The sequence below is a fragment of the Cervus canadensis genome, chromosome 8 (genome assembly GCF_019320065.1).
Source record: "Cervus canadensis isolate Bull #8, Minnesota chromosome 8, ASM1932006v1, whole genome shotgun sequence".
Classification (NCBI taxonomy): domain Eukaryota; kingdom Metazoa; phylum Chordata; class Mammalia; order Artiodactyla; family Cervidae; genus Cervus; species Cervus canadensis.
Window position 1 is genome coordinate 40,909,818 of NC_057393.1, and position 23,352 is coordinate 40,933,169.

At 39.4% G+C, this 23,352-nt stretch overlaps 1 protein-coding gene across 2 annotated transcripts in view; it reads right to left on the reverse strand.

Annotated features, from left to right (window-relative positions):
- Nucleotides 1-7,827, reverse strand: part of MINPP1 (multiple inositol-polyphosphate phosphatase 1) — a 35,038-nt gene extending 27,211 nt beyond the window's left edge. For both annotated transcript variants that reach the window (XM_043476106.1, XM_043476107.1), the window contains exons 1-2: nucleotides 6,368-7,827; nucleotides 3,286-3,483 (exon numbers count right to left, since the gene is read on the reverse strand). In XM_043476106.1, the coding sequence (XP_043332041.1) occupies nucleotides 3,286-3,483; nucleotides 6,368-7,004 (835 nt within the window). In that variant the 5' untranslated portion in view covers nucleotides 7,005-7,827. The remainder of the gene's footprint in view (nucleotides 1-3,285; nucleotides 3,484-6,367) is intronic.
- Nucleotides 7,828-23,352: the final 15,525 nt, after the last annotated feature.

The following is a 23,352-nucleotide window of genomic DNA, read 5'->3' on the forward strand; positions in this document are numbered from 1 at the left end:
AAATTGGTGAAAGTCAAAATGACTAATAATATCCACTAATGGATGAATTAGGGGAAATGAGCATTCTCATATATTGCTGATATAAATTTTTCTACACTTTCAGAGAACAATTTGGAAGTATATGTCAAGATGTAAAATATTCATGCTCCTTAATCCAGTAAGTCTACCTATATTTGTTTATCTTATAAACTCTCAAGTGCAAAAACCAGACTATAAGGATGTTCACTGTTGCATTATTTGAAAGAGCTAAAAACTAAGAAAAACTTCAATAGAAAAGTAATTTCCTATACAAAGAATCTGGACTGTATTAGCTTCAGCCTCTCTGACCAGTAAAACTTAATGATGGGGTAAATAACTTTTAGCTAGTATTGACCTAAAAATGTATCATATATATTTTTGAAATAACACAATTTAAAAAAATTATGCAGCTAAATTTCTAAATAAGAATAAATTACAAAAAATACATTCAACTTCACCTTTCTATGTTAAAAAAAAGGTATTTAAATAACTAAAGTATTTTCGAGCAGCTACTCTGTGCCAGGTACTGTGTTAATGCTTTGCATGAATAAATCTAATATAATCCTTCCAATAATCCTATGAGGCAGGTACAATTTCTATATCTGTTTTACACAGAAAGAAACCATGACATAGTTATTAAGGAACTTGTGATGTATAAAGATCAGAGAGTTATTAAAAAATATAACAAAGTCAAGAATCAAATGCAAACAGTCCAATTCCGGAACCCATGATTTTAACCATTATGTTAATATTGCCTCCAAAAAGTTGCTCTCACCCAATCAGTAAAACACAAATTTATTGTTGTTTTCAGTTGCTAAGCCGTGTCTTACTCTTCTGCAACCCCACAGACCATAGCCCCCCAGGCTCTTCTGTTCATGGGATTCCCCAAGCAAGAACACTGGAGCGGATTGCCATTTCCTTCTCCAGGGGATCTTCCCAACCCAGGGATCAAACTCATGTTTCCTGCATTGACAGGCAGATTCTTTACCACTGACCCACCAGATAAGTCCAGAACACAAAAATCCTTGTCAATTCAGAGACTAGAAATATTTTTTTTTTTTTAAATCTTAAACAATCTTAAATGTCCACTAACAGAATAATGGCTAGATACTGGTAGTTATATAATGTAATTCTATACATAAGTATAAATGTAGAACTAGAATTACACTCATTAAATAAAAAAATACAAAGTTGAATTAAAATCAAATGTCAGACTGACATCATAGTTTGACATCATTCCTAAAAATCTGCAAATTATATCCCATTTAGGTACATAAATATAAACATTAAAAACTGGCATAGGATGACTTAAATGCTCAATTCATAACAATAGTTACCTGTGGGGAGAAAAGGAAAGGAATGAGATCCTGGAGAGGGCCTAAGGGCCCTCAATTTATTTAAAGCAACTAACTGAAGCATAATTTTAAAATCTGATCAAACTAAGTTGTAGGTATACAGATACTCATTATATTACCCTTTATTATTACCTATGTACTTGAATTATTTCCCAAATAAGTAATTTTTAAAGCTCTGCAAATGACTCCAATGCATAGCCAGTTGAAGAAAGAGAAAAAACTCAATTTTAAATGCTAGTCTAGACATCTTCACTTTTCTGATCCTTTGGCATTCCAGGTGGTGCAGTGGTAAAGAATCTGCCTGCCAATGCAGGAACTGCAAGAGACTGGGGTTTGATTTCTCGGTTGGGAAAATCATCTGGAGGAGGGCATGGCAACCCATTCCAGTATTCCTGCCCAGAGAATTCCATGGACAGAGGAGCTTGGCAGGCTATAGTCCACGGTGTCACAAAGAGTCGGACATGACTGAGCATGCACTCACATAAAGCACTTAGACACCAAATCAACAGATGCTAGTCTACTTAATTTGTTCCCAACATCTCCTGCACTGGTCCTTGGAAATTTATTCACACTATAAAGAAATCATACTCTATATATAGATTCATCAGTATCTGCTGTATGGATTACACATTCCTAGAAAACGGGAAAATTTTTTATTATTTTTCTTAATTTCTCATTGCTAGGTGAGCATGTATCCTGGTTTTCCACCTGCTCTCCCAGCACAATTATTAATAGTGGTTTCCTTTTACCCAGGAACAGCTTATGACAGATATGTCTGTTCACTTTCTCAAAATCTCTAGGATAAAAGCCTCAAAGGAAAAAAAAATCACACTTCTTTTCTAAAACTTAATCCCTTACAAACATTAACATGTACTTCTGAACTGCTTTAAAAGCTAAAGAATTTTTATATGATTTTCCATTTGTATTACTTTCAGTTCAGTTCAGTTCAGTCGCTCAGTCGTGTCCGACTCTTTGCGACCCCATGAATCACAGCACGCCAGTCCTCCCTGTCCATCACAAACTCCCGGAGTTTACTCAAACTTATGCCCATCAAGTCGGTGATGCCATCCAGCCATCTCATCCTCTGTTGTCCCCTTCTCCTCCTGCCCCCAATCCTTCCCAGCATCAGGGTCTTTTCCAATGAGTCAACTCTTCGCATGAGGTGGCCAAAGCACTGGAGTTTCAGCTTCAGCATCAGTCCTTCCAATGAACACCAGGACTGATCTCCTTTAGGATGGACTGGTTGGATCTCTGTGCAGTCTAAGGGACTCTCAAGAGTCTTCTCCAACACCACAGTTCAAAAGCATCAATTTTTCAGCGCTCAGCTTTCTTCACAGTCCAACTCTCACATCCATACATGACCACTGGAAAAACCACAGCCTTGACCAGACAGACCTTTGTTGGCAAAGTAATGTCTCTGCTTTTTAATATGCCATCATATGCTATCTAGGTTGGTCATAACTTTCCTTCCAAGGAGTAAGCATCTTTTAATTTCATGGCTGCAGTCACCATCTGCAGTGATTTTGGAGCCCAAAAAAATAGAGTCTGACACTGTTTCCACTGTCTCCCCATCTATTTCCCATAGGAGGAGATAATTCAGAAAAGATAATTTCTGTTTTGTAAATAATGCTTGGGGTTAAAGCTTCATATAACTTTGCCCTCAAAAAAAACACAAAAAAACAAATCCAGTATATATCAAGAATTCTGTGTATTAACTTACACAAAACTCAAAGAAAATAGTAAGCATGAGATATAGAATCTTCTTGACCTAGAACACATTATTTTCTCTATGTAAAATCAATTGTGGTCCTTTAAAAGGAATAACTTTATTCTTCCATATTTTTCCAAATTTAGAGTTTAAAAATCACTTAAATTATTTCAGAGTTCAAATGCAACATAACAGGCACATTACCTGCATTTAAGTTGTTGACTGGCACTTGCAAAATATCCGCAACTTTTTTTAAAATGTTCTGCATTTCTGGTCCAGTTTTGAAGGCTTCTACATGATAAAGAGCAGTAGCATTCCTTTCCACTTGAGTTAAAAACTTCTCACAATGATCAAAGAACCTCATTAATTTATCATTAATTCTTGGAGGTCCACACTCCATATCTGAAAGGAGAAAAAAATATTGTGTGTATACGTATATACATATATACATATACACACATCCATTGACAGGAATGACAATTTCAAATTATTGAAAATTTTGTTTCAAGTATAAAAAGGAACACTAAAAACCTATTCACACTTCAACATATCTGAAATAAGTAAACACACTGCTTATGAAAGACATGGGGCAAAACTATTTCCCAATTGTAAAGACTGTTAGTTCATGAGAGGATGGAAAAAAAGACGGAAAAAAAGACTAAAGAAACAGAGAACATCAAAGGTAAAAATAAAATGTTACAGCAATACTACACTATGGAATAAATTGAAATGAATGTTTTCTTAAAGAAAACAAAAAATGATTTGACATGAATGTCATAAGAAGTGCAAAAATGTATTACATAGGTACTGTTTCTATCAGGCATAGAAAATTTGAGAAATCAAACTAAAAATTAGCAAAGCTTCTAATAACAAGGTGAGAGAGAATTCAAGGTAGACTCTGTTTTAGTACTTTAATCCAAAGTCTAAATACAGAGTTTTTATATTCTCAATTAACTTTCTCAAATCCGTGTTACTTTACAAAAGACTACTTTGGACAAAAACTATTGACAACAACACAAGATATATTAAAGTTTTAGGTATTATGTATTTCATTGTGCTAGATGTTTCTGATTTGGTTTATTTTCTAATTGGAGCCCCTACATAACTTTCCATTTAGAATTTTATGTTACATTATTTCCCCAATTAAGGAACAAATACATACTAGAAAAGCATTCATAATCATGCTCCAACTACTGGGGTGCCTTTTAAGTTTTCTTAGTCATATTTAAAATACACAGATTTCAGTCATCATTTCTCCAAAAATTTACTATGATAAGAACACTAAGTACTAATAGTATATGATATTGTTTCTGTAATTAAAATGAGAAAATTATGTCTTTTGGATGTGTCTGTGAAAATATCTCTATGTATGTGTATGTATTCATTTCAAATCCTGAAATGAATAATTAAGCCCACTGAACTGGCAATTGGATTACAGTTCTTAAGAAACATCTTGACTAGGAAAATAAGTCATCTTTCTCATCTTTTTCTGTGGCCTCAGAATTTCCTAAGTGGATCTGGATAATTCGCCCCTGCTATTATCTAATTATTGCTGTTCTTTAAACAGAAACAAAGGCATTGTTCTGTTTCTGTAAGAATACAAAATCCAATTCAGTGGCTTCCCTCCAAAGCCCAGATGTACAAAACAGGCAAAACAATTGTCTGTAGATAATAATAACGCAGCTAAGCAAAAGGTTTAATCTCTGAGACTGAAAATGGTGAGGGGTGGCTTATCCTGAACTATTTTGACCCAGGGCTGGCAAATGCTAATTCTCACAATGCCATTTAAAGGCAAAAATTTATTCATCCCAGAAGGTCCAGTGGTTCCTTTCTGGTATACACTAGTGTATACCAACATTCAGCTAATTTTAAAAAATTGTGGGACATTTTCACTCATATTAATGGGAAAAAGTCTAGCTATTTAATCAAAAAGCGCAATTCAACAAGTGACTAAACACAAGTCAGCAAAATAAGTTACCCCCAGAGCAGTGACAGGACAGTGTCAATGGAAGAACCCCTTGAAGATGGCAGAACAGCTGAAGAGAGGATGCTATTTGAGAAATGACAAACCAGTCTACTTCTAACTTATTTTTCACTTGGGCTTTTTAAAGCTAAACGATGCCTCACCTCAACTTTGACCTTAAAGCTGATCAAGAAGTATTAACACTTGTTCATCTCTCTGGCACAAAAATGTCATGTTTTCATTCTTATCCTTAAGTTACAGGACAAATAGAAGTTGTACATACAGTGCAACGGTTAAGAGCTCAAGCTCTAAATCATTTTCCCTGGGTTCACACCCAGTCATTTGAAATTAAGCAAAGTATTGTTTCTATGTCTCAACTTCCTCACCTGTTAAGATGGGTGAAAATGCCATCAACTTCAGAGAGCTGTTGTAAAAATTATGTGAAATAAGTGTGAGGCATGCCTGGCACACAGCAAGCATTAAGTGTTTGCTATTATTATTGTTGTCGTCTATGACTATTAAAACATTTTCTAAGGAAACAAGCATCATTCCAGAGAAACAGAAGGCCTGGATTCTGGGCCTGACTCAGTCGTTAAAACTAAGAAAGGACTATCAGCAAGGGATATTCTTGGGCTCAGCATCATGACCTGTGAAATAAGAGCGATGCTAGATGATCTCCCAAACTTTGCAAACGCATAAGTAATGGAATAAATTAGTAAAGTACTGTGCCATGACCATGGACCAGAGCTACAAAGAGAGTAACTCTACAGTACATGCAAGAACAAAAGAGAAAAAAGCAGAGCAGAAAAGAAAGTCCTAGAGCAGCTTCCTAAAATAGGTTGTAGGTCTAGAACTGATATCAGAAAAAGTTGTTAATAAAAAAAGTAAAATAAAATCCAAATACTATCAGAGGTAAAGCCTGAGGAAAAAACTCAGATTGTATTAAATTAACAACAACAACAAAAAAAAAGCCTGCCCAACTGTAGAACTCGCTGTCAGAGAGAGAGGAAAGGAACAAGGGTTGGTGCTCAGAGAGAGATTCATTTTGGGAATGGGTGATCAAAAACTGCCCTGGCCTGTCTCCTTTACTATTGGGTCCCCCAACGTATACTACCGCTTCCTGTACGTAGAAGGTACCAAATTCATCCCTGATAAAAGGATAAATGAACATTATGTATGAGAAGGGAGAGACGTCAAGTGCTGAACAGTCCAAAGGATGGGCGCGGGGTGGGCGGGGAAGGACGGGGGACTGGGGTCAGAGGGAAGTGAGGAGAGGTTGGAGTCGGGGAAGTCCAGGATCTGGGGGCGGCCCAGGGTGGTCACCTGCGACGTCGGGGGCCGGTAACCCCGGGTGGTAGTGCTGCCAGAGCCCCTGCAGGAAGGCGGCGCCGCTGTCCACGCAGCGGTGCTTGGAGCTGGTGACTAGCTGCAGGCGGCCGTAGTTCTCCTGGCTGAAGAGGGCTGGGAAAAGGGAGGCTAGGCGCAGGGCCAGCTGTCGCATGTCCTGCCGCCCCTTCTCCACCAGCTGCCCGTCCATCCAGTCCGCGTACCACAGCGGCCAGTCGGCCAGCGCGGCGCCCAGGTCTCCGCGGCCGGCAGCGCGGGTCCGGTCATCCTTGGCCCCGCGGGCCTGCAGCAGCCCGTGCAGCTGCCGCAGCTTGCGGATCTGTTTGGTCGTCGGGTAGCGGGTGCCATGGCGGATGAGGGCGACCAGTTGCACTGGGGTGCAGGTCTCCTCTAACAACTCCGGGTCCCGCCGCGGCGCTTCAGGGTCCGGCAGTAGCCCGGGGTTGGCATCCTCGTAGCGAGTCTTGGTGCCGAAGTAGGGGCTGAGCGCGGAGACCACACTGTCCTCCGGCTCCAGGAGGGAGCAGCGAGAGAGCGACGAGACCAGCGCCACAGCCAGGGCCGCGACGGGCGTTGCGGAGACCCTGACGAGGCTGCACGGGCCGCGGGGCATGGTGCGCTGCGACCCGCGGAGGGTGACGTACCGGCTGGGTCGCCGACTTCCGGCTCCGGTGGGCAGGGGGCGGGCCTGAAGGGCGCTTCCGGCCGCTGCCCCCGGGATTCACTGAGAGTTTTCGGCACTCCGACTGTTAAGAGGTAGAAGTGGCTGGTCGAGTACCGGGAGGACAAGCGGGATGCAGCGAGGAGCCCAGTAGACCCGTGGCTCAGGTGAAGCCTGCAGAACTCTCCGAGGAGTTTCGGAGACCTGTGGCTAAGGTGGATCCTGCATCTCCTGGCCCTGGAATGTGGGCGAGTTTCTTCATAGCTGGCGCCTCAGGGACTGACTCAAAGACTCCCCCGCTGTTTTCATTCTCTTGGTTGTGAATGAAGCCGGATTCAGGCTTAGTCTCCGAAGCTGCCAAAACAGGACACGTTTTAACGGCTGGCTCTTGTGTCATCATTCTTAACATTGTACTCTGTTTTTCAAAATGTAGTTTGAACCAGCTGCATCAAATCTGCCTAAAGCCTTTGATGAAAATGTAGATTCGTGGATCCTGCCCCAGCATACCTCCTAAGCCCAAAGTTTTCCCGCATTTGAGTTTCCCTTTTACATCAGGCAGAGAAGAACCTGGAAAGAGGCTCAGTTCTCCTGGAAATTCCTGAACCTTTGATATTTTCTTGACACGGAGCGGCAAAGCTGACATCAGCGAGACAGAATCCCAGAAGTAGTGGCTTGATACCGAAGGTTTAGCCAGTAGAGACAGCAGTCCTGATAACTCAGGCGCGTTGAGTCATGGTCCAACAGGTTTACTCCATTATTAAGTATGAGCTAATCTTTGTGAAGCAAACGAGGTCTGTATTTACTGCCACTTTGAGTCCAGACTCTCCTCCCACATAATTACATACTCAAATCAACCCCTAGGTTTTTTGTAGGTTATTGCTCAGAATCTCACTCCAGAAATCATAAATCTGAACAGTACCTTGGTTTCTCAACTTGTTAGTCTCTCTGTCGTGTCTGACTCTGCAATCCCATGGTCTGTAGCCTGCCAGGCGCCTCTGTTCATGGAATTCTCCAGGCAGGAATATTGGAGTGGGTTGCGATTTCCTTCTCCAGAGGATCTTCCCAAAGATGAAACCGGGGTCTCTTGCATTGCAGGCAGATTCTTTACCATCTGAGCCACCAGACCCTGTCCTTTTCCACTTGAATCCTAGTTTATATGCCAGCTAGAGAAGAGTATTAAAGAAATTATGTATGCATGCTCAGTTGCTTCAGTCATGTCTGACTGTTCACGCCTCTGTGGACTGCAGCCTGCCAGGTTCCTCCGTCGATGGGATTCTCTAGGCAAGAATACTGGAGTGAGTTGACCATGTGCTTCTCCAGGGGGTCTTCCTGACCCAGGGATTGAACCCATGTCTTCGGCTTTGTAGGCGGATTCTTTAGTGACTGAGTCACCAGGGAAGCCCAAAGAAGTCATGAGGGTTAGTTGCTCAGTCATGTCTGACTCTTAGCGACCGCATGGACTGTAGCCCACCAGGCTCCTCTGTCCATGGGATTCTCCAGGCAAGAATACTGGAGTGGGTTGCCATTCCCTTCTTCAGAGTAACTTCCCAAACCAGGGATCAAACCCAGGTCTCCCACATTACAGTAAAATTCTTTACTATCTGAGCTACCAGGGAATCCCATAGTGATGAAATATATTTTTAAAACTGCAATCTGGAAAATATCCTGGTAGACCAGTGATTAACACTCCATACTTTCACTGCCGAGGGCCAGGGTTCAATCCCTGGTCTGAGAACTAAGATTCCACAAGAAGTCATAGAATGATCCAAATAGGAGGAAGTTTGGGTTATATTTTTCTAAGTATAGCTTTTCCTTCAAAGACACTTTTGGTAATTGCTCTTGGTAAGTCCATCCCTAGCTTTATTCTTTTTTATCCATAAAAGTGCCCCTTTGGTCCAGAAACGTGTACCTGTGAACGTTAAGCAGTAAGGAAAATGGTGTAAAATCAAGAATAGATTCCAACTTGAATGCTTCACATTTTAAGAACCATGACAGGTAACCATTTTTAGAATATGTTCTTTTTTGTTATACCATGTTTTGGAATGTTAGTGCCTGAATATTTATGTCAGTGATATTTCACAGAGCTATGCTCAAATCAATGTTAACGAACATCTACTCTTTCTTTATGGACTTCCTTTTTAAAAAAAAATTTTATTGGTGTATAGTTGATTTACAGTGTTGTGTTAGTTTCAGGTGTATAGCAAAATGAATCAGTTATACATATATCTACTCTTCTGGATTCTTTTTCCATATAGGCCATTACAGAGTATTGAATAGAGTTTACTGTGGTGTACAGTAGGTCCTTGTTAGTTATGGTTCATTAAGCAAACATTTGTGCCAGATGTATCTCACTATGTTTTACTTAATACATAATGTATTTTACTTAATAAAATACATACATTTTATTATGTATTTGCTTAATACATACATGTATTTAATAATCACCTCAGGCTTCCCTGGTGGTCCAGTGGTTAAGAATCTGCCTGCCAATGCAGGGAACAGGGGTTCAATCCCTGTTTAGGGAAGACTTAACATGCTGCAGAACAACTAAGCCTGTGCACCTGGAGTCCTTGCTCTGCAAGGAGAAGCCACCGAAATGAAAAGCCCACACCCTCCACAACTAGAGAAAGCCCAAGCGCAGCATTAAAGACCCAGTGCAATGATAAATAACTAAATAATGATCACGTCTCATGACCAATCTTTTGAGTCCTCAGGAGCTACGAAATTCTAACAGCATCACTCCTTCCTAACGCAACAATCTTTAGAGAACTTGTTTAACTTCCAAAATGCTAGATTTGTCCCTAGCTTGATTTTATTTTTCTTTCTCTAATTATTCATCTGTTCATTTATGCTGATTGTATAGTTACATAAACCAATTCCAATTATTTTTGATGTCAAGCCAGAATGGCAAATGATAAAATAGAATTAACTTCATGTTAATGTTTTTGCCTTCATGTTTTGGCTAGGAAAATCTAGCATGAAGAGAACAGAAATTTCATAAGCTTTGTATCCAGACTCCAGCTCAGTGACTCATTAACCTTGGAAAATTACCTAAGTTCTCTGGGACTTGGTTTCCTTATCTGAAAATAGCAACATTAGAACCTACACTGCAGGAATTCTTTGAGAATAAGAGATGATTAAAGCCTACAGACTGCTATGAATGATATTTTTACCATAAATAATGTTCAATGTTGTTATTATTCCTGTGCTGAGATGCTTAGTTCTCTAGCAACTGTGCAGTATAAATTTTCATCTTAAAGTGAATGACCTCCACAGACAAGACATACATCAAAGATCATTTCATAACTTTTCTAAAAAAGAAAATCCACTCACCTCACCTAAAGACTGGATGGTTTCCTTTCCCACATAAGAGGCTGTGGGCATGTCAGCAATGTATTTGACAAATTACCACAACACAAGAGATGAAATGGAAAATTCATGGTTCTGCTTCCTTGAGGAGATGGAAGAGGGTGGAACCAAGAACACAGACAGAAAATTCGATTTGGACCAAAAGGAGAGGAGACTTTATCTTTAGAGGGAAGATTGGAAGGATGGATACACAGTTGGATACATTTGTTAGTTCTAGCAGCAGAGAATTCATGGATTTCAAGCCTGATGGTCTCACCTTCTTCGGTGACATAGGAGGCAAGATTGTCTGAAGAGATGGGGGAATGGGAATTAAGTCCCATGGAATGTGGAAATAGCTTAGGTTTGTAGTGGAGAGAAAAGGGGAAACAAGCAGAAGTTTGGGTTGTTAGCTCTGAGACAACCCAAATGAAAGACTTGAATTGCATGTGGCTATACAAAATCACTGCAGATGGTGACTGCAACCATGAAATTAAAAGACGCTTACTCCTTGGAAGGAAAGTTATGACCAACCTAGATAGCATATTAAAAAGCAGAGACATTACTTTGCCAACAAAGGTCCATCTAGTCAAGGCTGTGGTTTTTCCAGTGGTCATGTATGGATGTGAGAATTGGACTGTGAAGAAAGCTGAGCACCGAAAAATTGATGCTACTGAACTGAGGTGTTGGAGAAGACTCTTGAGAGTCCCTTGGACTGCAAGGAGATCCAACCAGTCCATCCTAAAGGAGATCAGTCCTAGGTGTTCATTGGAAGGACTGATGCTGAAGCTGAAACTCCAATACTTTGGCCACCTGATGCGAAGAGTTGACATTGGAAAAGACCCTGATGCTGGGAGGGATTGGGGGCAGGAGGAGAAGGGGATGACAGAGGATGAGATGGTTGGATGGCATCACCAACTCAGTGGACATGGGTTTGGGTAGACTCCGGGAGTTTGTGATGGACTGGGAGGACTGGCGTGCAGAGACGCTCACGACTGAGCAACTGAACTGAACTGAATACAATTTTATCCAGAAGTGAACATTATCTGTTGTGTCAGAGTGGAAAAGAAAAAAAAAACACCCTGAATTCTGTTGTTCTACATTATTCTAATTTGTCTTAAGTAGAACTTTTCTAATCAATCTACTACTTTAAAGAATAGGTTATTTTTGTCAGATTATACGTAGGACTTTTAAAATAGTAAAGTAATTCCACTCTTGAGATTACATGGTGACATATATTTAGTATTTTACATTACAGCTACCTACTATACTTTAAAAGAAGTTATTAAAATATTTTCCTGGTTGTCCAGTGTTTAAGATTCTGTGCTTCCACTGCAGGGGGTGAGGGCTTGATCCCTAGTTGGGGGACTAAGATCCCACATTCTCTAGGTGTAGCCCCTCCCAAAAAAGTTATGAAAGATGGCTTTCTGGTGAAGTAAAGGTTTAAAAAAAGCTAAATTCTATGAGGAAAAGGATAGTCTCTGAAAGGACAGTAAATATTAAGAACATGATTTCTAAAGTTAGAATTCCTGGCTATTAAAATTCCAGCTCCATCACTTAATATCCATGATATCTTAAATAAATTAAACTTTTGCCTCAATTGTTTTCTGTAAAGTGAGGAAAGTAATTATCTCGTGGGATTGTCCAGAAAATTAAATGAAACAGTTTACATAAATGCTTTATTAGTTCCTGGCCCCAAATAAGTATCAGTTACTTTTAGGAAACAAAATTAAAATGTTTATTATTGCTTCTCCTTTAATCAAGTAAATTCACAAGTAGCCAGTTTTTCATAGATTTCTATTATCTCACAGCTACGTCAAGCAACTTACCTTGTGCCTTTGCCAAGAAAGTTTTGTTTCTAGTATCTTAGTGCCCTTCTGTTTCATCTTTCCTTTGCCAGTTATTGATTTGGTGCTTACTTGCTTTTTACTGCAAAAGAAGAGGCCAACAGAAGAGGTGTCCATGCTTCAACCACAGTCCCTTCAACCTTGCTTGAATGTAGAGGCTGCAAGGATCACAAGCTCCACAGACTGCAGGATAGCTTTGCTCTAAAGGAGCTCATCGCCATATTATTCTCCAGCATAGCAAAGCTAATGTGAATTGTTTAAGTTGTTTCAACTGATGAATAGAACTTCACTGAACGACACAGCAATAATGGAGGTGACTTGCTGTTTTACTTTCTCTATTATACCCTGCTAAGGGAGTTATTTGGCAGTGACAAAGCTTCTCTTCTGATGTTCTCCTGTCAAAATCCTAGGATTTTGATGTTGGGAATTTTCCCCTCCCATCAAATACTGGTTCTGAATCCACAAAACTATTTGAGAAATCAGATACAAAACTATCTTAAGTTTAAATTGCCTATATTCTTTCTATGCTTTCCTACTCCCATTAATAGTGGGAACCTGTAGCTTTTCACTTTTTAGTCCTGTTCTGTAACAACTTTCAACATGCCAGAAGCATAATTCCCTCCAGAAGTCTCTTCCATCCAAAATATTGATATATTGCTTCCCAGGTGGCACCAGTGGTAAAGAACCCGCTTGCTAGTACAGGAGACAAAAGACACTAGGTCAGGAAGATTCCCTGGAGGAGGGCATGGCCACCCACTCCATTCTTGCCTGGAGAATCCCATGGACAGAGGAGCCTGGCAGGCTGCAGTCCATGGGGTCAAAAAGAGTCTGACATTCTTCTCCCTTATATTTTTTAAGAACAAGTACAGAAAATAGCAATTGTATTTTAACATTTTTTCTGAAATGTTAGTTTTCCAAAATTGAAAAATATTTTTGACCTGTGGGATCTTTTAAACAATTGGTCAGCTGACTTTGAAACCATGAGTTTGTTTTTTTTTATCACTCCAAACTGGGGAACTTCCAGAACAAAAAGTTTATTAGTTCATCAGGAAGGCAGTTTTTTTTACTTAGTCCATTAATGGAAATTTCATTTTTTTCTCACTAGCCAAGGTAGTAACCGGTCTTCTGTTAGTTCTTGTTCATTGTTTTGTTGTAGCATAAACTCATCTTGTTGTTTTGCTTATATTATGTATCAGTAAATATTAAAACCCAGTTAATACTTAAGCTAAAAAAGCCATGTAGGCATCTCTGGACTCACACACTTAGTTGCAGCCACTTTAGTAAATAGGGTAGATCAAATGCCATTTGAAGCAACTATTATGGTTCCACAAACAACACCTCTCATTATCCCACTTTGCTTTTCTTGTCTTACATCTTACACTGCATTGTAAGGCATATTATACTTCACTGATTCTGCACTCCAAGAGTAAGTAGTTGTTGCTAAATCATTCACTGGTTAATGCCTTAGATGCAGGGGGTATGGTGAAACCATTTTTGCTTCCCCAATATTTATTTCATATGTTATATGAAGCATACTGTCAACAAATATTCGTTTTAAAGGTGTATGAATGAATAAATAAATGAAAATAGAACAGGCAGTATTGGAAGCTAAAATAAGATAGCTTTGCATTTGTTCAGTATAATTATTTCCCCAGCTATCCCCTGGCATATGAAGAACAATATTTATATCATGTTTGGGTGTGGAAATCAAGACGTTAGATGCTTTACCTAAAGTCATCCAACAAGCATTTGGTAGAACCAGTTCTAGAATGTGATTGATGGAAACAGAGCTATACTTAATGCCTATCATATTCCTGACAAATGAACAGTGACTGTGAAGAGTGTCACTTGTAGCTGAGGCTAAAAAATAAATTTTACACATAGTTTAATGCTATAGTTGTTGGGCTTCCCTGGTGGCTCAGCAGTAAAGAAGCCACCTGCAGTTTAGGAGACAGACTCGATCCCTGGGTCAGGAAGAGCCCCTGCAGAAGAAAATGGCAACCCATTCCCATATTCTTGTCTGGAAAGTCCCATGGACAGAGGAGCCTGGTGGGCGACAGTTCATGGGGTCACAAGAGTCAAACACGACTTAGCAACTAAACCACCACCACCACCACTAGAGCAGTTACTATTGGCTAACTATGCAACATTTAGACCCCATGTTTTCTTGGAATCAATGTGCAGGTGGTTGCCTCTCAGGAAGCTTAAACTAGTCCCACCTCAGGGAAAAACATCCTGACTGGTTTAAACTAATCCTGGTAACTCTATTTTTCTTAATGGTTTTAGTTTAGGAAGAACATATGATTCAGTTCCAACCACTAAGATATGAAGGTCAGTCTACTGGGAAGTTTCTGGGAAAGTTCTTTTGGGTCTAAGAAAGAATCAAATGATGGAGTGATGATCAGTCAATGGTCAATGGATTAGAGATTCTGTTGAATCAGAGGAATATTGCAGTTGGCACAGTAAAATATTCTGGAAGGAAAGAAAATGGTATTTAGTGAATGAAATGCTTAATGGATATTTTGGAGGTTGTACAGTAGTTGTTATTGATTAATTGAGACATTTTAGAATATGAGATTAAGAAAGCTTAACCAAGGTGATTTATAGAATACAAATCTTTTAGAAGTAAGGAGGTTAAAGAAAAGTGAGAGGTCAAGAAATTTTGAATCAAAACTTTTGTTCCTGGTTCTAAATTCTGTTCCTGTTGGACTTAAGCCCCAGTAGCATCTCACCTTCCAGTAGCCTATGCACCTCACTGCCCACCCCTCCCCTAAAAACCCCCACCTCACTCAGCAACAGTTCCATGAATGTTATTAAAGTATTTTACATAGACATTTTGTTTTTAATGGATGCCATTGAAGGTTGGAAAGATGAAAAAGATCAGCAGCACAAAGATGTAAATAATTTTAAATATAATCTAAAAACCTTCATTCTTAAAATGAGAGAGATACACTCAAGGGAGAGGCAAATGCCCTGGACACTAGCATGTCTGAAGATAACTAGACCTGCTACATCATCTTGCTACCAGAAAGGAGCCAGCTTGAAAACAAAGCTAACGCAATGAGCTCACACAGAAGAAAATGAAAAGAACCTGTCTTAGACTGTGCTAATGAGCTGATGGATTAAACCTGGAGTATACTTACTATGAGCTTCTTGTCATCTAAGGTGATAAATGCCTTTACTGTTTAAACCAATGTTTCGTTATTTTCTGTAGAAAGCCTCCTAATTGGGGTAAGTATTGATATTTATTAACCACACTTAACCATTTAGGATATCCTTTCATGCTTTTCTTGATTTCCCTTAAGTCATCTACTGAGAATAACAGAAAATCATAGATGGTGATTTTCTGATTACAACCCATTAGATATGGCTTTGGGTCTCTGAATGATCATAGTTAATAAAGCATAGGAAACACTGGGAAAATTAGGAAGTGAGTGGGTAGGATGAGATACCTGGTGATGGAGGTGATCCTGGTCAGGTAAAGTGAAATGTCAGCTAAGTGGGAGATGCAAATGAAAACAGAGAGAAGGCCACTATTCTTTTTTCTGGGTGGGAGGGGGCAGTATTGAAATCCTTATTTTTTATTTTATGTTGGCATATAGTTGGTTTACAATGTTGTGTTAGTTTCAAGTGTACAGCAAAGTGAATCAGTTATATGTATATTTATTCTTTTCAGACTCCTTTCCCATATAGATTATTACATAATATTGAGTAGAATTCCCTGTGCTGTACAGTAGGTGGTCCTTGTTGATTTTCTTTTTTATACATATTTGTGCGTGTGTATTAATCCCAAGCTCCTAATTTATCCCTCACCCTACGTTTCCTGCTTTGGTAACCATAAGTCTGTTTTTGAAGTCAGTGAGTCTTTCTGTTTTGCAAATAAGTTCATTTGTATCATTTATTTTAGATTTCACATATAAGCAACATCATATGATATTTGTCTTTCTATTTCTGACTTACTTCACTTAGTATAATAATCTCTAGGTCCATCCATGTTGCTGCAAATGGCATTATTTCATTCTTTTCTGTGACTTAGTAATATTTCATCGTATATGTGTACCACATCTTGTTTATTCAGTCCTCTGTCGATGGACATTTAGTTTTCCTCCATATCCGAGCTATTGTAAATAGTGCTACAATGAACATTAAGGTGCATGTATCTTTTTGAATTATGGTATTCTCCAGATATATGCTCAGGAGTGGGATCACTGGAACCTATGGTAGCTCTATTTTTAGCTTTTTAAGGAACCTCCATACAGTCCTCCATAGTGGCTGTATGAATTTACATTTCCAACAACAGTGTAGGTTTCCTTTCTTCCACATCGTCTCCAGCATTAATTGTTTGTAGATTTTTTGGATAATGGTAGTTCTGACTGATATGAGGTAATACTTCATTATAGTTTGGATTTGTATTTCTCTAATAAGTAGTGAGAAGAAAATGACAACCCACTGGAGAAAGAAATGGTAATCCACTCAAGATTCTTGCCTGGGAAATCCCATGATTGGAGAAGCCTGGCAGGCTACAGTCCATGGGGTTGGAGAGAGTAAGACATGACTTAGAGAATATAGAGTAACAATAATAAGTGATGTTGAGCATCTTTTCATGTGCTTTTTGGCCATCTGTATGTCTTCTTTGGATAAATGTCTGTTTAGGTCTTCTGCCAATTTTTTGATTGGGTTAATTTTTTGATATTGAACTGCATGAACTGTTTGTATATTTTGGAGATTAATCCCCTTGTCAGTTGCTTCATTTGCAAATATTTTCTTCTATTCTAACAGTTGTCTTTTTGTTTCATTTATGATTTCCTTTGCTATGCAAAGAAAAAGTTTAATTGTCCCATTTGCTTATTTTTGTTTTTATTTTCATTACTCCAGGAGTAATAGATCAAAAAAGATCCCATTGTGATTTATGTCAGAGAGTTTTCTGCCTATGTTTTCCTCTAAGAGTTTTATTGTGTTCAGCCTTACATTTAAGTCTTTAATCCATTTTGAGTTTACTTTTGTGTATGGTGTTAGAGAATTTTCTAATTTCATTCTTTTATATGTAGCTGTCCAATTTTCCCAGCATCACTTATTGAAGAGACTATCTTTTCACCATTGTATATTCTTGCCTTTTTGGTCATAGATTAATTAACCATAGGTGTATGGGTTTATTTCTGGACTCTCTAACCTGTCCCATTGATAAATGTTTCTGGTGGTTTTCTTTTTTCTGGTGCCAGTACCATACTCTTTTAATTACTATAACTTTGTAGTATAGCCTGAAACCAGGGAGCCTGATTGCTCCAGCATTGTTTTTCTTTCTTGAGATTGCTTTGGCTATTCAAAGTCTTTCATGTTTCTTTACAAATGTTTTAGTTTTTGTTCTAGTTCTGTACAAATTCCATTGGTAATTTGATAGGGATTGCATTAAATCTGTACATTGCCTTGGGTAGTATAGTCATTTTGACACTTCAAGAATATGGTATATCTTTCCATCTGTTTGTGTCATCTTTGATTTCTTTCATCAGTATCTTATAGTTTCCAGAGTACAGATCTTTTGCCTTTTTATATAGGTTTCTTCCTAGGTATTTTATGCTTTTTGATTCAATGGTAAATGAGATTGTTTCCTTAATTTCCTTGTCTGATCTTTCATTGTAGTGTATAAGGAATACAAGGGATTTCTGTGTATTAATTTTGTATCCTGCAACTTTACTGAATTTATTGACTACCTCTGATAGTTTTCTGTTAGCATTTAGGATTTTCTATGTAAAGAAGCATGTCTTAAGCAAACAATTTTACTTCTTTTATAATTTAGATCCCTTTTATTTCTTTTTCTTTTCTGATTTCTTTGACTAGGAGTTCCAAAACTATGTTGAATAAAAGTGGTGAGAATGGAAATCCTTGTCTTGTTCTTGATCTTAGATGAAATGCTTTCAGCTTTTCACTGTTAAAAACGATATTAGCTGTGGGTTTGTCATACGTGGCAGAAGGTGACTATTCTGAGTAGAGCCAGTCTTAGGGACATAGGAGCCATATGTTTGGGGGAGAGTTGTGAAACCCATATTATAGTAGTGGCATCAACCCATGTTCTTCTCTCTAGGGAGAAGTCAATGTTCACGGGATATGAGAGTCCTTGTCATGCTTATTTTCTTCAGAAACAGACCACGTTCTGATGTGTCTCATGATAACATGATGGTCTAAAAATGAGAGGCTTGATTTTAGTTTTTCCTGTAAACATCCCAGAGGCCCATGGTACTACTTTCTTTCAGCCTGGCACAAGTCTCAAAAACTAGAAGATAGCCTTGACATTCAAAGTATGGTAGTTTTCCCTCCTGACCTTCACCCTTTTCTAAATATAGTATTTTCATAGTGACATAGTAATATTCTTCTGCAAATTATATAAGAGCTGTTCACATGGATTTAAACAGTAAATCTAAGAAATAGGTTGCTCTTTACCTGATGACTCAGAGGTTATTATTTATTCTTGCATTTTAGGCATTTTAGAAAAAATTAATTCCTGAGTATATTATATTCAATTGAATTTGAAGCCATAAAGAGGAAAGAAATAATAAGAACTGGAGTAGAAATAGACGAAATGGAGGCTAGAAAAGCAATAGAGAGGCTCAATGAAGCCAAAAATTGATTCTTTTTAAAACAACAACAACAAATTGACCAATCTAAAGATTAAGAAAAAATAGAAAATACTGAAATCCTAAAATCAGAAATTAAATAGGGAACATTATCACTGACTTTACAGGAATAAAAAGTATTACAACAAACATGGGAGTGGGTAGCCAATCCCTTCTCCAGGGGATCTTCCCAACCCAGGGATTGAACCTGAGTCTCCCACATTGCAGGTATATTCTTTATCATCTGAGACACCAGGGAAGCCCCTGTAACAAACACACAAACTACCAAAACTAACTAAAGAAGAAATAGAAAATCTGAATAGACCTATATTAAATAAGGAGATTGGACTAGCAGTTGGAAATCTCACAACACAGAAAAGCCTAGGACCACATAAATGCATTGGTGAATTCTACAAACATTTAAAGAATTAACATAATTACTTCTCAAACTCTTCCAATATTTAGAAGAGGAAAGAATACTTCTTGACTCATTTTATGAAACTATCATTATCCTGGTATTAAAGCTAGTCAAAAAGACACTACAAGAAAACTATGGGCCAATATTCCTTGTGAATGTAGATACAAAATTCTTCAATAAAATGCTAGCAAATAGAATTCAGCAGCATGTTAAAAAGATCACACACCATGACCAAGGGGGATTTATCCCAGAAATGCAAGTGTAGTTCAACATGCAAAGGTCAATCAGTATAATTCACCACATTAATAGAATAAAGGAGGAGAATCGTATGTCATTTGAGGTTGAAAAAGCATTGACAAAATCCAACGTTTCTTCATGATAAAAACCCTCATTAAACTAGGGGTAGAAGGGAACTGTCTCTACATGATAAAGGCTATATATAACAAACTCCCAGGTAACATCATCCTCAAGGGAAAAAGACTGAAAACTGTTCTGCTAAAATCTGTGCTTGGTGTTTGAAAGTCAAACATTCAGAAACCTTAAATGTTCTTGAAGAAGAATATATTTTCTTAAAGTTTCTGGAGGGGAAAATGTTCTCCTCTGTATTAAAATTTCTTCATGGACTTCCCTGGTGATCCAGTGGTTAAGAATCCATCTGGGGGGAGGAGCTAAGATGGCAGAGGAATAGGACAGGGAGACCACTTTCTCCCCTACAAATTCATTGAAAGAACATTTGAATGCTGAGCAAACTTCACAAAACAACTGCTGACCGCTAGCAGAAGACATCAGGCACCCAGAAAAGCAGCCCATCGTCTTCAAAAGGAGGTAGGACAAAATATAAAAGATAAAAAGAGAGACAAAAGAGCTAGGGACAGAGACCCGTCCCGGGAAGGGAGTCGTAATAGAGAAAGTTTCCAAACACCAGGAAACCCTCTCACTGGCGGGTCTGGGGGAAGTTTTCGAATCTCAGAGGGCAACCTAACTGGGAGGAAAAATAAATAAAACCCACAGATTACATGCCTAAAAGCAACTCCCAGCAGAAAAGTACCCCAGAAGCCCGCATCAGCCACCAGCAAGTGGGGGCGGAATGGAGAGGAGCGGGCAGCATTGCTTAGGGCAAGGACGGGGCCTGAATGCCCTGGGGGCAATCAGAGGGAGCTAACAAGAGGTAGCAACTTAAACTGTGGGATAGCAAGAGAGAGAGAAAAAATTAACCAGCCCGAACACACTGCGGGCCTATTCGCAGAACAAAGGAAGAACTGAGCGATCCCAGAGAATAGCTACCCGGTGGCGGCGGCTGACCGGCCCATCCCCCACTGTAGGCAGGAGGCAGGGGGGAGGGGAAAGGGGTAAACTCGGCCCCAGAGATGGCACCCCCTACCAAACTGCAAACAGGCTCCCAGTTTCTAACCAAAGACTTCCTGAGATTCTGGATGGTTGACATCCGCTGGGAAGGTCGCGGCTAGAGACCAGCTCCCGAGAACAGAAACAAGGTGCACCGCACCGGCGCGCGCAGAAACTGAGGCTGGGACCGCGGAGGGGATAAGATGCACCGCACCCGGGGAGAGTGTGCTTGTCAAGCTCCTGGCTGCCTGAGCTGCTCCCGCCGGGGAAGGCACAAAAGGCAGGCCCAACCGAGTCTGCGCTTTTGTGGAGTACCCGAAAACTGGAATCGCACGCAACGCAGGGCCCGCTCCATACAGAGCAGCGTAGACAGGGAAAGCACACACCCGTGAGCAGGGGAAAACCAAGTGTGGCCAGAACACTGCGGGTCCTCCCCACACAGGCCAGTGACATTTGTCTGCAGTGCCCCTCCCTCCCTGCACCATGACTGAACAAGGGAACCTAAACAAGAGACCACCTCCGCCCGCCTGTGTTAGGGCAGAAATTAGACACTGACGAGACCTGCAAACGGAAACCAAATGAACAAAGGGAACCGCTTCAGAAGTGACCGCTGCAACAGTTTGAAATACCTGTGGGTAACACCGATTACACCAGAAGGGGCCTATAGATATGGAGAAGTGTAAGCTGGAACAAGGAGCTATCTGAAACTGAACCGAACCCACACGGCCCGCAACAGCTCCAGAGAAATTCCTAGATATATTTTTACTTTTTGTTTGTTTGCTTGTTTAATTAAAAATTTTCTTTTCTTTTCTTTTTTTTTATTTTTTTCTCTTTCATTTTCTTTCAAAAATTCCCTATTACTCCTCTATTACTCCTTAACTTTCATTTTCATATATCTTTACTATTTTTTAATTTAAAAATTTTTTTTCTTTTTTTCTCTTATTTTCTTTTAAAGTCCTCTATTACTCCTCTATTATGCCTTAATTTTCATTTTCATTTCACTATAACCTTGCAAAAAAAAAAAAGAGGCCCTATTTTTAAACCAAACTTCATATATGTTTATTAAATTTTTTGTGTTTTTGTTTTCGTTTTTAATATGGTATTTTTAAGAGTCTAACCTCTACTCTAGATTTTTAATCTTTGTTTTTCAGTATTTGATATCAATTCTGGACATTTAAGAATCCAATATTCAGTACCCATTTTTACTCAGGAGTGTGTTGATTACTCTCTCCCACTTTGACTCTCCGTTTTCTCCCTCAGATCACCTCTATTTCCTCCCTCCCCCTTCTCTTCCCAATCCAATTCTGTGAATCTCTGTGGGTGTCTGGGCTACGGGAAACACTTAGGGAACAGAGTACTGCGTAGATATGTCTCTCTCCTCTTGAGTCCCCCCTTTTCTCCTCCTGCTCATCTCTATCTCCCTCTTCCCTCTCCTCTTCTTTGTATAACTCTGTGAACCTCTCTGGGTGCCCCTCACAGTGGAGAATCTTTTCACCATTAACCCAGAAGTTTTATTATCAGTGCTGTATAGTTGGAGAAGTCTTGAGGCTACCAGAAGAATAAGACTGAAATCCAGAGGCAGGAGACTTAAGCCCAAAATCTGAGAACACCAGAAAACTCCTGACTACAGGGAACATTAAGTAATAAGAGGTCATCCAAAAGCCTCCATACCTACACTGCAAGCAACAACCACCCAAGAGCTAATAAGTTCCAGAGCAAGATATACCATGCAAATTCTCCAGCAACGCAGGAAAATAGCCCTGAGCGTCAACATACAGGCTGCCCAAGGTCACACCTAACACATAGACCCATCTCAAAACTCATTAATGGACACTCCATTGCACTTCAGAGAGAAGAAATCCAGTTCCATGCACCAGAACACCTACGCAAGCTTCCCTAACCAGGAAACCTTGACAAGCCAATCGTCTAACCCCACCCACTGGGAGAAACCTCCACAATAAAAAGGAATCACAGACCACCAGAATACAGAAAGGCCACTCCAGACACACCAATCTAAACAAGAAGAAACGGTAGAGAAACACCCAGCAGGTAAAGCAACATGAAAAACGCCCACCAAGTCAAACAAAAGAAGAGGAGATAGGGAATCTACCTGAAAAAGAATTTAGAATAATGATAATAAAAATGATCCAAAATCTTGAAAACAAAAAGGAGTTACAGATAAATAGCCTGGAGACAAAGATTGAGAAGATGCAAGAAATGTTTAATAAGGACCTAGAAGAAATAAGAAAGAGTCAATTAAAAATGAATAATGCAATAAATGAGATCAAAAACACTCTGGAGGGAACCCACAGTAGAATAACAGAGACAGAAGATAGGATAAGTGAGGTAGAAGATAAAATGGTGGAAATAAATGAAGCAGAGAGGAAAAAAGAAAAAAGAATCAAAAGAAATGAGGACAACCTCAGGGACCTCTGGGACAATGTGAAACGCCCCAGCATTTGAATCATAGGAGTTCCAGAAGAAGAAGACAAGAAGAAAGACCATGAGAAAATACTCGAGGAGATAATAGCTGAAAACTTCCCTAAAATGGGGAAGGAAATAGTCACACAGGTCCAAGAAACCCAGAGAGTCCCAAACAGGATAAACCCAAGGCAAAACACCCCAAGACACATATTAATCAAATTAACAAAGATCAAACACAAAGAACAAATATTAAAAGCAGCAAGGGAGAAACAACAAATAACACACAAAGGGATTCCCATAAGGATAACAGCTGA